The sequence below is a fragment of the Terrapene carolina genome, unplaced genomic scaffold (genome assembly GCF_002925995.2).
Source record: "Terrapene carolina triunguis isolate 2854851 unplaced genomic scaffold, T_m_triunguis-2.0 Scaffold33911, whole genome shotgun sequence".
Classification (NCBI taxonomy): domain Eukaryota; kingdom Metazoa; phylum Chordata; order Testudines; family Emydidae; genus Terrapene; species Terrapene triunguis.
The window spans coordinates 13,755,012-13,771,354 of NW_020698262.1; the positions used below are offsets into that span (position 1 = coordinate 13,755,012).

The 16,343-nt window shown below is 62.9% G+C and overlaps 1 protein-coding gene across 2 annotated transcripts in view; it reads right to left on the minus strand.

Annotated features, from left to right (window-relative positions):
* LOC113405027 (VPS9 domain-containing protein 1-like) overlaps positions 1-15,056 on the minus strand; it is a 21,964-nt gene extending 6,908 nt beyond the window's left edge. Inside the window, exons 1-13 of one of the 2 annotated variants that reach the window (XM_026663710.2) lie at positions 14,874-15,056; positions 13,589-13,664; positions 11,587-11,679; positions 10,801-10,957; positions 9,874-9,985; positions 8,873-8,935; positions 7,978-8,030; positions 6,968-7,055; positions 6,396-6,481; positions 5,491-5,975; positions 4,546-4,675; positions 3,650-3,858; positions 1,956-2,040 (exon numbers count right to left, since the gene is read on the minus strand). In XM_026663710.2, coding sequence (XP_026519495.1) covers positions 1,956-2,040; positions 3,650-3,858; positions 4,546-4,675; positions 5,491-5,975; positions 6,396-6,481; positions 6,968-7,055; positions 7,978-8,030; positions 8,873-8,935; positions 9,874-9,985; positions 10,801-10,957; positions 11,587-11,679; positions 13,589-13,664; positions 14,874-14,969 — 1,733 coding nt within the window. In that variant the 5' untranslated portion in view covers positions 14,970-15,056. Of the gene's footprint in view, positions 1-1,955; positions 2,041-3,649; positions 3,859-4,545; positions 4,676-5,490; positions 5,976-6,395; positions 6,482-6,967; positions 7,056-7,977; positions 8,031-8,872; positions 8,936-9,873; positions 9,986-10,800; positions 10,958-11,586; positions 11,680-13,588; positions 13,665-13,880; positions 14,026-14,873 lie in introns of those variants that run through there. The other variant, XM_026663712.2, reaches the window with a different exon arrangement.
* Between the last annotated feature and the right edge of the window lie 1,287 nt (positions 15,057-16,343).

Consider the following 16,343-nt stretch of genomic DNA (forward strand, 5'->3'; position numbering starts at 1 on the left):
CAGCTGCCCGGGGCTCCCGCAACCACAGCCCAGCGGAAAGGGCGTCGCCACATGCGAAGGGGGGGGACGGGACAGAAGCTGCAACGTGAAGCAGGAGGGCGCCACCTACAGGCTACACTGGGAAAGGACGGAGCTCGGCCACAAGGGCTTGGACGGGAGCCTTGGGCTGGGGGGGGCTCAGGGCACTCACACCTGGCTGGTTTGCAGAGCTCCCCACTGCCTCGCCCAGCTGTACGGTCCCCAGCCCAGTGCGGCCGAGAGCCAGGCCTGGCCCGGCGCTCACTTCTGCTACTTCCAGAAGCGGGGGAGGCCGCGGGCCCCTTCCAGTTACAGCGAGTCACGGCCGTTCGGCCCAGCCTCAGGGGCTCCCAAGGGCCGTGTCTGAACATCCGTTCTGCTCAGCTTCCAGGTCCCCCAGCCCCGGACCCCAAGGGTTCCATCCAGCCGTCTCAGGGGCGGAGGTGTAAATGCATTCTGGGATACCCCATGGCAGGAGACTGTCCCCCGCCAACCAGCACCGCCAGGAGCCCGCTCTGCTCCGGGGACTCTGCCATGGGGTGCCTCGCCCCAGAGGGCCCTGGGTTGTGTGCAGCCCGGGGGCTGGGAAGCTGCCTTCTCCTCTCCCCACTGAAACTGGAGGGCCAGGTTTTTAAGCACAGGTTGGACAACCACCTGTCTGGGAAGGTCTAGGGACATGTGGCCCTGCCTCAGCGCGGTGGGCTGGCCTGGAGAACCTCTGCGGCTCCCACAGCGGGGAGCAGAAAGGGACAGAGCCCTCGTGGGCAGGGTGATCTGTGCCACACACCAGCAGGTTGCCAGCTTTCCGAGGGCAGCACACAACTGTAACACAGCCTGGCCAGAGGAGCTGAACAGGAACCACGGGCTGGGGACGGGCAGAGGAAGCAGGGGGGGCGCGGCGCTGAGCAGGACCAGCCGGGCCGAGCTGCAGCAGGGCAGCTGCTGAGAGCGACACATTTTACACGACCAGCGAGCTAAGGAGGGAAAACAGCCCGGCAGTGAGTGTCAGGGAGTCTCCTGGCTGCAGCCCCTCGCAGCCGGGCACCTCGGCCTGGCGTTCCTTGCCCCCCCCCCCCCACTTTATGGGGAGTTTGCACCTTTGTTTGAAATGTCCCAGTCCAAACTCTGCGCAGAAGCTGCTGCTATCGCTGCCTCTCCCCGCCCCCGCCCCTCTCGAACAAGGCAGCTGAGACACAGGCCTGTCTCCCTCCTTCCGCTGTAATGCCTTTGACAGGCCTGGCGCGCCCCCCCTCGCCCCCCAGCTGCCGCCGGAGCGAGCCGCTTGCCCCAGCCTGCGGGACGTCAGCTCCCTGCTCTCACTCCCCGTCTCCCGCTGGCTGGCTAAGTCCAAGTGACAGATTGGAAGCTCACTAATTGCCAGCCCTGGCCCAGCGATTCTGTGCCGCAGACCGAGCTCTTCCCAGGCTCAGCAGGAGAAGCCGCGTGGGGCGGGAGGCGCTGTCGGAAGCTATCCGTCAAGGCCCAGCCATGCTACAGTTACAGTTAGCCCACGGACGCCTGGCTGACGGGCAGGATCTGACTTCACCCAGAGCTGTCCCCGTGCGGCCCAGAGACAAGGCTGAGCCCCAGGGAACCCCACCATGGGATCCGGTGAGCCTGGCAGCAAGGGGGCAGCCCAGAAGAGAGTAACACCCCCAAAGCAGCTCGTCAAGAGCAATGTCCTGCAGGCAGGGACCTGGGCTCCTCACTTGTTGGGGGAATGTCTGGTGTGAACCCACCATGCTCCTCCAGCCCTGGGGGTGCACAGAGCTCTGGGGCTTGGACTGGGGGTGCTCAAGTGCCTCAGCTGCTCCCCAAGTCTTCTCCACTGATGCTAGTTTCTACCGCCCTCCCCCCTCCTGGTCTTCCCCTCCAGCTAGGCTCAATGCCCTGCCACCATGCGTCCATCTCTGGTGTGTGTCCCCTCGTGTACTCACATGGCCGCGGACGCGGGCTGGGGCCGGCTCTCGTGGGCAGCACAGTACTCCTCGGCGCACTCGCAGATCACACGAAGGGCTCGCACTGCAAGTCGCAAACCACAGAGCGTTAGTGACAACGTGCACAGGGGAGGGGGGCTCGCACTGCAGCGGGAGGTGGGGCTGGCTCTCTCGGGCCATGCTGGGGCCCAGACCAGACCCTTTGTATTTGCACCAGGGATCGATGATTAGCAGCCCACATCTCTTCCCACCCCTGCTTAAGAGGGGATGGCTACTGTACGGGGCCTCGAGCACCCACGTCTCCAAACAGATTGTCTCACGGTCACCTCTCCTCCTGCTCCCCACCACGCAGGCTGGCCCGTTCGCCATCACAGCTCATTCCCTGACTCTCCGAAGTACTTCGATGGCCCCAGCATCTGAGCACCTGACAACCTCGAACGGATTTACCCTCCCTGCCCCGTGCCATTATCCCCATGGCACAGATGTGGAGCTGAGCACCAGGGAGGCTAAGTGACATGCCCAAGGTCCATCAGGGAATCTGTGGCAGAGCAAGGAACTGAACTCAGGTCTCCCAAGTGACAGGCTAGTGTCCAAACCACAGGGCCACCCGTCCTTCCTCTCTACCATCCCTGTGGCAACTCCAGCCATTGCTGCCACAGGGGACACCACTAGGGAAGGAGTCCACGTGTTTCTGGTTTCTTTGAGAGTGGATTTGCAGACAGAAATGAGGAGCAGCCGACATCGTGTAACCAAACAGCTCTCTGCTCCTCCCAGCAAGCAGCGTGGGACCTCTAGACAGGTGGTTAGAGAAGGGGACCGGGGGATAGGGCTCCCAGGTTCTATTCCCGACTGCCACCCTGGGCAAGTCAGTCTCCCTCTGTGCCTCCTGCTGGCTCCCTGTGAACTGGTGCTAGTGCCAACCAGGGATGGCTGCAAAACGCCAGACGAAGAGAAGGCCTAGGAAGGGTTTAAAGCCGCTGGCTGCCCAACGCAAAGCCAGGCCAGCCAGACTCCTCACTGGTCGATTCCTGGCAGGCAGATTTTGTATCGTGATCCTGGCTTGGAGCGCGGCCTCCCGGCGAAGGGAGCATCAGGGAGAGGCACAGAGAGGAACTGAGCAGAGCTTTGCTGCCTAGCGCCCGCAGGACTCAAAGAGCTGCATTCATAGCCTACGGCTGCCTCGGGTAGAGAAGCTCAAACTGCTGGACGTTAACGGTGCAAAAAGAGAACACAGATGCACAAAGTAAAGACAGACGGTTGAGATGAGCCAGCTAAGGGAGGGGGTGAGGACAGGAGATCTCTGCTCTTGCGACAGGCGGCGTGTGACCCTACCAAGCCTCTGACTAAGATCCCAAGTCATGGGGCTGAAAGCAGTTCTCATACAGCGGCGCCCCCTCACCAGGGAGAAGAGCAGAAACAAGTAAATCACAGTGGCTCTTTCATTCTCTAGTGCTTCCTTCCATTGAAGGGTCTTGTGGGGGAAACCGAGGCACGTACTAGGGACATTATTTTGCCCAAGGTCACAGAGGAAATTGGTGGCAGAGCAGAGAACAGACCCCAGGTGTCCGGGGCTCTCCTGCTCTACACAGACCCAACTCCTGAAAAATCAACTGACAAGTTTATAAAAAACAAACCAAATGAGCCAGGTTCCTGGGGTGCCGCTGCCTGCACCCCAGAGGAAGAGCAAGCCTCACCAATGCACTCCAGCTTCCTCTGCGGGCAGCTCTCCAGCAGGATCAGCCCCAGCTCCTGCACCGCCGTGCTGTAGGGGTAGGAACCTGCTGCATGGCCTTTGCTGCCCTGGGGGAAGAGGTTAGCGGAGACTCCTAGTTCCGAAGGGGGCATGTTCCTGTGGCGCTCCATGCTCCTGGACAGGGCCACCTCCCGGGCCTGGTAGACCCTCCTGCAGGGTGCAGAGCAGAGAGGAGGTGGAATGCACGGCAGGGCGCTGTCTTCCCGGAGTCCTGCCAAATCCCTCCCACGGGGCTGGGGAGCCTACGGGCTGGGTTCTATGGTGCCGCCCCACACCAGCCAGGCCCCACAATGGCACTGCCTGCACTGGGGCCAGCAGCGGAGGCCACACCCACGCTGACTGCTCCACTCACACAGGAGCCAGGGATTAACAGGCCTGGGCTAGAAACCCAGGCGCATCTGACCTCTGCCCAGCCAAGGGCTGCCCTGCGGGCTGCTCCGAATTCACACCAGGAGGGGAGATGTTGCAGCCACCCTGACCTTTAATACAGGAGCAACGGGCCCCACCCACCGTGCTCCACGCTGAAGCACAGAGACATGTGGACGGGTTCAAACCCCACGGCCCGGCCGCCTGCTCCCCACAGCACCTGACACTGTCTGTGGGAAAGGGATCAGCAGCCCCACCAGAGCCACCACTGGCCTTTCCACGGCTCCGCACACGGAGCGTCACACTAGCGCCACACACCCCGAGAATTCGGTCTGGAGAACTGGGCTCTCCCCAGGAGAACCTCCCAGGCGGGTAAAGCCTTGCGCCTCGAGTCCCCTGGAGTGCAGCATTCCTTCCCATCCCACGCCGGCGCAGCCTGGGCCAGGCTGGAGGGGCGGAAGAGCGCGGTACCTGTAGACGGCCAGCAGGGGAGCCCAGAGAGGCGAGAAGAAGGCTTCCTCAATGCGCGCCAGGCACTGGTCCTTGGAGGAGGCGGTGTTCAGGCCCTCGAAAGCCAGCAGGGTCAGGGAGAGCAGCCTGTCTGGGGAGGAAGTGTTACAGGCAGCACGCTGGGTCAGGCTCTCGAAGCACTGCCAGGCCCTTAGACAAGCATCTCCCGAAGGCGCTGACAATGAGAGCGGGGCGGGGCCCGGCAACGCACGGTGCGTCTGCATGTGTTCATTACGGACGAGCAACGCTGTGCCACTTGCCTGCCCGGGATAGAGCCCGGAGCCTGCAACAACCCGGCCTGGGACTGGCAGGGGCAGGTGAGCAGGAAGCAGACGCGTCACGGCGGAGCCCCCAGTCCTACCAGCACGACGGCCACGGCTCCCAGGAGCCCACCACCGCAGGTGCCAGAAACGCCAGGAGAGCCTCGCACAACTGCCTCACTCGCTGGGCCACCTCCGACCCCCATGCGGGGAAGCGCAGGGAGCTTCGCCCCACAGCTGAAGGCCCGGGCAGCCCATGCTGCCCTCTGGCCTCCATGGAGCTTCCAAAGGAGACTCTGCCCGGCACCGGCAGGCCACGTCCTCACCCTCCCGACAGGCTCCAGCCCCGTCCAAGCTGCTAAAAGCGTGGAGCAGGACAGTGTGTTGCATGCTGGGACACGGCACGGGCCGTTAGGTCTATGGGCGGTGGGTCTGCACTGACCGGGAGGACACGCTGGGTAACTGAGGGGTGAACGGGGCCGGCACTTTGGGCTATCTTCATGGCTGTGGCATTACCCTCCCTCTCCCTGGACAAAGCCCTGGAGGGAACAATCCGCGGGACCCCGTGTCTCTGACTCGAATACCCAGACCCCATGTGACTGTCCCGTGGGCCCACCGCTCACACCTCTCCCCACACGCCCCTCACCCACTGAGTTGTGAATGTCCTTCACGATGGCTTTCAGCTGCTCCCGCAGAGAGGCCTTCTTCTCAGCTGGGGCCAGGGGCTCCGCTGGGGGGCCAGTGGGCCAGCTCTCGGGCGCTGCCAGGAACCGTTCCAGGTCCTCAAAGGAGCTCTCTCTGTCGGCCAGGCGGGCAGGCGCCTCGTCCTGCGGGCTGCTCTCTGTCCCCAGGTCCTCGCTCAGGGGCGTCGTGGACAGGCTGTGTCGCAAGTTCACCTTGTTCTCCTGGACGGAGGCCATGCAGTACAGGCTCTGGGAGGACCTGAGTCTCCGGCCCCCAGGCGCTGGGGTCAGCAGTCCCTCAGCATCCAGCGAGAGGGAGGAGAAGCCCCTGGAGGTCCTGGAAGCAGTGCTGAGGTCAGCAAGGTTCTGGCTCACGATGGGGTAGAGCCTGCTGTAGATCACATGCTGGAGCGTCTTCAACAGCTGGGCAATGGGGTGCTCGGGGAAGCTAGAAGCAAAGGGCAGATGCTCACTGCAGGGAGGGGAGAGGAGCCAAGCGTTCCCTGGGGTGTGCTAGGGGTTGGCCCATGAGGATCTGCAGTCGCCTGGCTGCCAGGACAACGGGAGCTGCAGACCCACGTGGCGGGGAGCACAGCACCATGCCAGGGTTAGGAGCCTCATCGGGATCCCACCGCACCTCCCTCCGGGGGCAGGGCACATTTCGGTGGCCAAGCGCGCTGCACTCCCAGGCAAGCCCCTCCTGTCACTGTCTGGGCAGCCGCCCCCTCTGCCTGGGGCCGGGAGAGCCAAGGAGCAACTCGGCAGGACACGGCGCGTTCTCAGCCACCCGGCACCCCCCAGCGCAGAGCCCCGGCCGGGGGAGGGGAGCGGCCCTTCGGCCCGTGTCAGCTCTCCTTCTAGCTGCTACCTGAGGAGGTGGGAGATGAGGCCGGACACCAGAGCGAGATCTGTCGGGTTCTTCTTCAGCTTGGCTTTCCAGAGCCTCGGCCACTCCTGGGGGGGACAGCAGCAGAGAGCAGCTGAGGCTCCCACCGGGGGAGCCCTGGACAAGGCCACCCCAAAAGATAAGTGACCCCTCCCACCCAGCAAAGCTCCCAGCACTCCCAACCCGCGGCCCCTCCTGGTTCCCGAGCCACGGCCTGGCCAGAGGGGCACTGCTGCCCAGACGCAGTCACACAGCAGGGGGGCCTGTGCCCTCTCGACTGCTGGAGCCAAGCAGCAGCACCACTCCTCTCCTGCCGCCATCGCCACAGAGACCAGAACGCCTGCATCAGGGCTGGGCACTTTCTGTCACCCCCACCACAGCCTGGCTCCCAGCTCCGTCCCCTTCCGGCTGACCCAGGGCAGACGGCTGGTGGGGCAGCAGGCAGGCATCGAGGGCTGCGCGCTGGGGAATGCCTCCCAGACTTCAGGGTCCAGCTGGCTCCTGAACGCTCCAGCCAGAGTCACTTCCCAGGGCGCTGCCGCACTGGTACTCACATGGTCCTGCTCGTACTCCAGAATGGCAGCATAGAGCGCCCTCTGCTCCTGCTCCTCGGGGGTGAGGGCGATGCTGCTGGAGAACCTCCTGCCCAAGAGAGACCACAGGGCAGGGTGAGACCCGCTGCTGCCTTTCTGTCTGGAGCCAGGGCTGGGTGCCACCCAGATGGGCAGGAGGGCAGACTGCAGGGCACCAACTCTAGCAATACCCAGAGCAGACCCCTCGAGAGCCCAGCCAGCTCCGGCCGCGATGCAATAACCCAGCCAAATGGGAACAGGTGTCTGGAAACGGGGCTGCTCACCCGCAGAGCTGCATTGCAACACCCTGCACCTGAAGGCTGGGCCCTGAGCAGCGCTCAGAGAGGAAGGGAAAGGGGCCCTGGGACGTCACAGGCGGCATGTTGCAAACAGGCCATAAGTTTGGGATCGAACCTGAGCGCCAGCATACGCTGCCATGCCAGAGTACTTTAGCTGTATGGGTGCCTCCATTGGAGCTGGGATGGGGCAGGCACAAGTGTGTGTGTGTGTGTGGGGGGGGTGCGGGCACACCCAGTAGCGTCTCTGACTCAGCTCTGCTCGTTGTAGGGCACAGTAGCAGTTGGCACTAGTTGGAAGCCAAACGAGACAGGCCGGGAGACCAGGGCTGGAGAAGCTGCTGGTTCGGAAGGACACCGACGACAGCCCCGCGGACTCACACCCACACCCCTCTCCCGGCGCTCCCAGAACCCTGTTCCCCCTGGAGCGAGCTACAAGATGGGCGAGCATGGGGGGTAATGACATGCAAATGAGCACACCCATAATCCCTCTCTCCAGCACTGCCACAAACAAGCAGCCTTTCCTCCTCGAGTCCCCGGCGCCGGCCGAGGGGAGCGGGAGTTCTCCCCACTGCGGGGGGTCATTTAACCAACAGAAGCTTTGCTGTTTCCTTTCCTCACCCACCACAGCTGGGGCTCCCGCCCTGGAAAGGCCCCCGGACAAGGGGCCCTTCCCCAAGCCCTGGCCTTGCTCACCTGTTGGCAGCTTCCTGCAGCCGCAGCCTGCGCTCCTCCATCTTCCTCTGAAGCTGGGGCAAGCCGAGTCAAGGCTCCACAGTTGTGTCTCCACCCAGCCAGCCAGGGCCATGCACCTACCGGCCGCAGCTCGGCCCAGCCAGCTTCAGAGGCACACACCTCTGGCCGGGGGCTCAACAGAGAGCGTGCGCAGAGGCAATCAAAGCAAACTCAGCACCTGGCAGAACCCGCAGCCCCACGAGGCAGGGCCAGGGGCCCACTGACACCCCAGCGCAGCCCTGCATGGAGCGGGGGGGGAGGGGGCATGGCTGTGTCTCAGTGACAGGGCTGAGAGGGGCCCCCTCCTCCCCTTTAGAGCAGCCCTGGCTGGGACACGCTGCGGACACCCCCGCCCTGCTTAACAGGAAAGCTTGAGCCGCTGTTCGCCTGACTTCCCTTTCACCAAGGGCCTGCGTTCCAATGGGCCAGGAGGGTATTTGAACCAGGCGCCCGGTGTGGGGGCTGAGGGGCCTGTGCCTCTCGGTACGCGCTGGGGTGGGGGAGCAGCAGCCCCCTGCTCTGGGGAGGCTGGGCAGGAGACACAAGCAGAGTCGATGCACTGGTGGCAGCAGCTGTCTCTATGGCATTAGTGCTGCTGTTGTTACGTCTAAGAGGTGCCATCTCCCGGCCTTTCCCCTGGGATTCAGACTAGGTGGTGACCCTCTGTGCCAGGAGCTGAATTTCTCCTCCCCCTGGCCCCCAGGCAGCAAACGCTCTAGGCCCACTAACCCAACTCTCCCCTGGAAGAGAGGGTGAGCCTGTGCCCCTGCCCCCCACCGTTCTGGATACAGGACAATAAAATAGCCCCATGGCTCTGTGCTTGGGGAGCCCTGCCAGGGCAGGATGGGAAGGATACCGTCTCCTCCCGGGCTTTGGCAATCACCAGGTTCTCCATCATCTGCCGCTGGAGGGACAGCGTCTGCAAAGCAGAGACAGGCCTCGTTGGCATTCCCACAAGCCCGCTGCGACCTCTACCTCATCGGAACGTCAGAGTGCTGGGGCAGCGCACGGGCCGGGCCATCCCTGGCGGGCAGCGTGCTCGGAAAGGAACCGGCTGCACCCCAGAAACGCCCAAGCTTCTCCACATGCTCCCAGAGCCCAACGCAGCTCGGGGACGGCCGGGGGTTGCAGGGCACTCTGGGTAAGGACATGCAAATGAGAGCACCCGGTGGTGGCACTCCTAAAGCACAGGGCCAAGGGCCACGCAGCTGGCGGGGCAGGCCCCTCTTCAGCTCCCAGGGGCTGTGGCAGTGACTTGGAAACCAAGCTCATTTACATGTCACTACCCAGAATGCTCTGAGGCAGCAGCAACTGCAGGCTATTCCAAAGCAGGCCGGGGGAGGGGAGGGGAGGGGGGAGAACATCCTCTGGTTTTACCCCCCATTATGTCTGGGTTCCGCTGGTCCATGATCCCGCCCCCAACCCCCCCGACAGCAGGGTGCTGTAGGTGCCAGGGGAACCCCCTGGGCCATCCCCACACTGGGGAGCCCGGTTTCTATGAGGAACAGGAGTGGCCATCCCAGCTGTGCTATCCAGCAGCTCACGCCCACCCTCCCGCAGCTAAGCCTGACCCAGCAGCCCCTGTTGTTAAACGTGGCTCTCCCGATGCCCCAGCCGGAGGAGCCTGGCTTCCAGGCAGCAGGGACCAGCGACCTGGGCCCAGCACTCCGCTCTCACAGAGCCTCCGGCTGGCATTTGTACCCATTCCACTCAGGGGAAGCCCCTGGGGAAAGCACAGAGGATGTGCCGTGAAGAGACTGCCCGTCCCATGCTTCACGCTGGGAGGCCTCCTGTGCAGCCTGGCTGGGCTCCAGCCTCCCCCCCCACTCCTTGCCCGCGCCGGGGGTCTCCACTTGCCAGGGAAGTCTTCTGCACAGCCTGGCTGGGGTTCAGCCGTGCCACCCGGGCCTCGTATGCAGCTCTCAGCTTCTGGTTCTGCAGCGATGCCTCCTCCAGCGGGGTGAGCTCCCTGTGAGGGCACAAGAGCTGCGAAGTTACCCTGGGAGAGGAAGGACGCCCCGGCGAGGGCTGGCCCCGCAGTGAGCGTGAGGCCTGGATCAGTCCTGCCCAGATCAAGAGGCTGCAGCAAGAGACAATCCTGGATCTCTCTTCACCCATGTTCTGGCCCAACCTGGACAGGCTCAAAGGCCACACAATTCTTCCCTTCCTCGCCTGGCACAGCAGCACCCCACACCGGGAACCTCCATGTTCTCTTCCGCCAGGGAGGAAACTACTCCCCTGGCAGGAGGGGCTCACGGAGCGACACCCCATCTCCCGACCCCGCGCCCTAGGTCCTGCCCCTCAGCGTCACAGCCAAGCTTCACGCGGGCAGCTGGAATCAGGTGACTCACCGTGGGCAGAATGGCCTGGACCAGAGAACTCCCCCTGCCAAGCTGCCTCAGGCCTGAACGTTTGGGAGCCTTGGCCAAAGGGCTGACGTCTGAGGGGGCTGCTAGAGGCCCAGCACCCAGATCCTCCTTGGAGGCAAGACACAAAACTGGGGGAGCCCAGAGCTCTGCAGGGAAGTCCCGGGCACGGCCCGAAGCTTCCAGAGGTCTTGGCAGGCAGCATCTATCCCCTTGGCCAGCCGCCATCTGCCAGCCCGAAGCAGGAGCACAGCGAGTGGAGAGGAGGGATCCTCCCTACTTGGCCCAAGCCGGCACTATGGCACATGGTTGCATTGGGAGGGGATGGTTCTTCGCCTCATACGCAGCACCCCCAGCCTGCAGCCCCTGGAAGGCTGGGGAGACTCCACCCCACATGCCCCAGCTCCACCTCACTTACTTTTTAGTGCCCTGAGCTTTGGTGATCTGCAGTTTCTGGAAGATCTCCGGGGGGAGGAAGGGAGACAGCTTCCCCCCCTCATCTGAGAAGACCCTGCGGTGCCTAGAGATGGGAGCAGGGCTGGGGCCCCTCTCGTGGGCCGCTGGCTTCACATTCCCTGGGGTTGGGGGAAGACGTGGGTCAAAGCAAGTGTTTTGTTTAGAAGTTACTACAAGCAGTGAAGGCTGGCAGGGAAACCTGGGGCTGCTGGGTGCCTTGGAGCAGCAGGGCCAGGCAAGCCAGCCCCAGCCCCTTTGTGCACCTACAGGCCTCCACAATGGGCACCTGAACAAGACACTGGCGGGGATTTGCTGCCCTGATGCCTCCCGGGTCTCAGCACCAGAGGCGAGGGAAGCAGGCAATGCTGCATTCCTGCTAGGGAAGCCAGCACCAGTCTCCCCTCCCTGGGGACTCTGCCTCCAAAGGCTCCCAGCTCCTGCTGTGCGGGGAGGGGGGAAAATCAATGAAACCCACCCCCTCCCTCCCGCCCCTACAGATAAAGTTCAGCCTCCTCCTGCTGCCACTCCCCTGACCTCAGCAGAGCCACGCACTTTCCGCGGGCGGCCCTGGCCTGCTGCCTCCCATTCATGCTCGGTGCGTGGCTCTGCAACAAGGTGTGTGTCTGCCGGAGAGAGGCCCCAGCTCCCAGAGGCGAGAAGCGCTTTGTGCCTCAAAGCATCCTCTTTCCCCAGAGCTCAGCCCAGCAGGTCGTGTCCCGTCTGCACCCTGCGGCCGGGGGCAACTCACCGAGCACGGCGGCGCTGGACTTGGCTCGCTCCAAGCACTGCTCGGCAAGCTTCAGCATCTTTGGGGTGTCAGGCGTCACGGCGTCGCTCCCACCTGGCACAGGCAAGAGGCGGGGTCACTGGGTGTCCTTTCCCAGACAGGAAGGTGCTGGGGGGTGGGGGTTGACCCAGCCAGGCCTCCAACTGGCACCGCTTTCCCGGCGGGCTGCTTTGTGTTATAACCAACGGGCAGGGACAGCTTGTTCTGTACCCCACCCTCCTCCTTGGCCAGCCGGGACACAGGGCCATGCTTCAAGAGGAAGCGTTCCCTGAGCACTGCAGCCTGCCTTTCTCCAGGGCCTTCTAAGACAAGAGACTTTCCAAGCTGGGCCCCTCCACCGGACGTGGTGCAGCCTCCAGCAGTCCTCACCAACGCCGCCTAACAGGACCCCAGAGGATTCTGGGTCCAACAAACTGCAGGAGGCATCCAGGGAGGCCGCACCCTTTCTTTCCTGGCTGCAGAGTGCCCCAGGTGCTCTGCTGACAGACTCGGAGGGTGCAATAGAACCTCGGAGTTATGAAATGACTGGTCAGCCGCACTCTGCACTTTGAACCGGAAGTATGCAGTCAGCAGAGGCAAATAAAAGCAAACACTGTACAGAACAGTACGGTGTTCAACCGAAACTACTAAAAATAAAGGGAAAGTTTAAAAAAAGATTTTGACAGGGTAAGGAAACTGTTTCTGTGCCTGTTTCATTTAAATGCAGCCTTTTTCTTCTGCCTAGTAACATTTCAAAGCTGTATTAAGTCAAGGTTCAGTTGTACATTTTTGGAAGAACCACCACAATGTTTTGTTCAGAGTTACAAACATTTCAGAGTTACGGACAGTTTCCATCCCCGAGGGGTTCATAACTCTGGGGTTCTATTGGATTTGCTGATCCACTCGCTCAGACTGCGGCTACGTGAAGGATGAATACGGTTATCCGTACTTCCAGCACAGAGGCAGCCAACAATGTGAAGTAGTTCCTTGTTCCTTTAGTCCTTGGCACATGCATGCAGTCAGATGGTGCACTACACAGGGCCAGTCTGAAAGCCCACAACTGCGCAGCGGGCCCAGGGGACAGGCACCAGGCCATGAAGGAAAACGAATGTTTCAGGGCTGTGAAGCCTCCAGAGAGTGAGGGAAAAGCAGTCCAGCGTCTGCTTTTCACCATGGAAGTGAAAAGTGGAAGTGGACTACATCCACCCTGATTGAATTGGCCCTGTCAACACTGGTTCTACACTTGCAAAGTAACTCCCTGCTCTCCATGTGTCAGTATATAATGCCTGCATCTGTAACTTTCACTCTATGCATCTGAAGAAGTGAGGTTTTTACCCACAAAAGCTTATGCCCAAATAAATCTGTTAGTCTTTAAGGTGCCACCAGACTCCTTGTTGTTTTTGTAGATGCAGACTAACACGGCTAACCCCTGATACTTGACACCATGGAAGTGGTAAGTCTGGTGGTTACTGCTGGAAATTTTTGCTAGACACTGCCTGCTAGTGGGAATCTTCAGGGTCGGCAGTTCCCTTCCACCAAGGGATCTCCTGCGTGCATGTGGGTGGAGAGCAACACCGCCAGGTATGTGACTGTACATCATCCGCTGCCCACCCCCACACAATCCCTGCCACCTTCCAGGTGGCTGGAGGAATGAGGGTAGCTGGGACTGGAGCGTGGAGACGGCTACTCGGTGCCAGAGAGCTGTATTTCATTAGTGAGTCGTACAGCACTCCTCACACAGCTCACTTTTACAGTAATTAAACAATCAAAATAACCCCTAAGGAGCAAAGATTTCAATTGCGGGTTAAGCCACAGAGCCCCACCCCTGCTGAGGCAGAATCCCAGGCTGGGGGTTCTCGCGGCATTACAACTTTTAATCTCTGGAGGCTCCCCCCAAATATCAGGCGAGTGCGTCCAGGGAGGTAACTAGGAGGTGACCCACCCTTCAGAGGATGGGAGAAAACAATGCGAAGCTGTTTTGTACCTTTCGCTGCTGCTGCTTCCTCCAGCAGGGCCTGGGAAATGTAGCTGATGCTCTTCAGGTACTCCACGTAGGCCTCCTATCAACCAGAAGGAACAGAGAAGCGGGGGGCTCAGGAGCAGCTGGTTCACCTTTACCCAGCACCATCCGCCCACCCGTTCACCCAGAAATCAGAGCCACAGAACCTGCAGCCCTGACCCACTCTGCAGCCGAACTCCCAGCTGAAGCACATCAGAGAGCGCTCCGGGGGGCCTCTTTTGGGAGATAGACTGGGGGAGGTGGTGAGTCTCCTCACCTTGGTCTCGCAGGGTTCTGTACAGCACCAGCACTGGGGAATCTAAGGATTCGTTCCCCCCCAGGCTCCTAGAGACCCTCGCGTGGTCACTTCTTGCACCAGGCACTAGGAGCACACCGCATCCTGCAGCAGGCACCAGAAAGATGCTGAGATGCAGTCCCTGCAGCAGGTTCGTATGGGGGCCTTGGATAATGAGTGTTGAAAAGGCCTTCCAATTCCTTCTGGAGAAACTGTCCCCCAGTGCGGGAGGCTCCCAGCCCCCCTTCCCTCCCCCCCAATCTGGAAGGCTCTGTGTGGTGTGGGATCTGGAAGAACCACCACAATGTGGTTCCAACTTGAGTCCAGCATCCTATCCTGTCATCCATCCGCACCCCCTGTACAGCGAGTGCGCAGGGCCCTGTGCAGGGCTGGAGCTGGGCGTGGGGAGAGGGGTGGCAGGCCCCAGACCATGCCTCCCACAGGATTGCCTTGATCTCGGGCTGGAGCGAAGGAGTGCCCTGGTTGCTCTGCCTTAGGGTGAAGTCATTGTGTAACATTGGTAGGGCGGTAACACCTAAGAGCCCAAGACTCTTAAGGCAGTGGACTGTGGGAGCCCTGGGCTGGACGCACCCCCCACCTAGAGAGGGGTCACCAGCTAGGGGCTGTTGTAGGAGCCTGTGGCCCTGCCCCACCCGGCGCTGCCAACACAACCAGGCCCAGGCGCGGAAGGGAAAGCCCAGCCCAGCCCCCCCGTGCAATCCCTGATGGGAAGAACCCCGCTGTGTCGTGGGCCCCGTCCCGGGCAACAGGGGCGGCTGGCCCCGAGCCCCGGCCCGACACAGCCCCGCCTCCAGCCTGGACACGGGGGAGACGGGGGACGTGGCCCAGCGACGCCCCACGAACACGCGAGGCCGCCCCCAGCTGCGTGCCAGCGCTGGGCACAAGGCCCCTCCCACGCGGGGCACAGCGGGGCCCACGCACGGGACACGGGACGCGCCGCCCGGCCCCGCTCACCCACGGCCGGTTCCCGGTGTCCAGCTCGATCGCCCCGGCCGCCAGCTTCATGGCGGTTTGCAGCGGCTTCGCCGCCCCGTCCCCGCCGGCGGCCATGGCGGGCCGGGGCCGGGCCGGGCCCCTCCGCGCTCGGAGCCCACCGGGCCGGGGCAGGGGCTGAGCCGCAGCCGCAAGCAGCGACCATGCTGCTACTGCGCATGCTCAGTGACGTCTCCACCCGGCCGGGTGGGGGGCTCGTGGCGGCCGGGCTGATTCGTGCAGCGCCGGGCACCTCTGCGGGCAGCTAGCTCGGAGCGGCCGGGCTGGAGCCGAACCGTGCCGGTCTGAGCTGTGCCAGGGCTGGCCCCTCGGGGACCCGGCCCCCCGCTTTCCCTGGTTGCTCTGGCTCCCCCGGGGAGCCATCTTCGCAGGCTGCACCGTGCAGAGAGCCGTGCGGCCGTGTCCGAGCACCTCACAGACACCACTGGGCTTATCCGTGCAGCCCTCCTCCGTCCCATAGGGGAGTGACCTATCTTGAGCCCCGTTGTGCAAGAGGGGAAACTGAGGCACAGATCCGTGGAAGGACTCGCCCAAGATCACGAGTCTGCAGCAGAGCCAGGACAAGAACCCGGATCTCCCGAGCAGCCCCAGTGCCTACACACCAGCCCATAATGCTTTTTGTTAGTTCAAAGACCGTCCGAAAAAATATGGTTAAATCCACCCCCCTCCTTTGGTTCTTTGCAGAAGTGCGTTGGGCACCTCAGGCAAACGAGTGGAGCTGGTCCCTGCCTCAGGGCGTGGACAGACCCCGCGGGGGCCCGGTCAGGGGTCTGGCCTGGGATGGAGACAGGTGGGTAAAGCTGGCCACCTTTCCAGCCTGAAGGGAGGCCGGGGGCCCGGCGCTGTAGCTAATACCCCGGAAGGAAGGGGCTGTACAGCGGAGAAGGCGGGCTCAGGGGAAGGCCCCTCCACGCAGGACACGACAGCCGGCTGCGGGGAGGGAATGATTAGCTCTCGGAGTGAAAGAAAGGCCAGACCGAGCCCAGCACGCTCTGGGCGCTCCCCAGCTGTAGCATAAGCCAGTTCAAACCCCTGGCCCACGGGTGGCATCAGCCTGCGTGGGGCTAGCGTGGCACACTCCAGTTCTGCAGAATCCACGGTCTCATTGGCAGAAATCTCTAGCCCTCGGGGCGGCAGAAATCAGCTCCCAAATGCAGCCAGGTGGGGGCGCGCGGCCGTGACACGCGTGGGGTGGCTGAGGCGGAGCCCGGGCTGGGACAGCCCCGCGCGTGGGAGGGACGGGAGGGAGGTTCGGCTGCGCTCGGCTCCTCCGGGCCGCCAGGGGGCGCAGTGCCCCGCCGCGACCCCGCCAGCCCCAGCGCCGAGGCGGGAGGCGCCCGCAGCGGGCCCTGGGCGGCGGCGATGAAGCGGGATCGGCGCGGCCGGTTCCTGTCCCCCGCCGGCGGGCGCAGGCCGGAGCCCCGGGCGGGG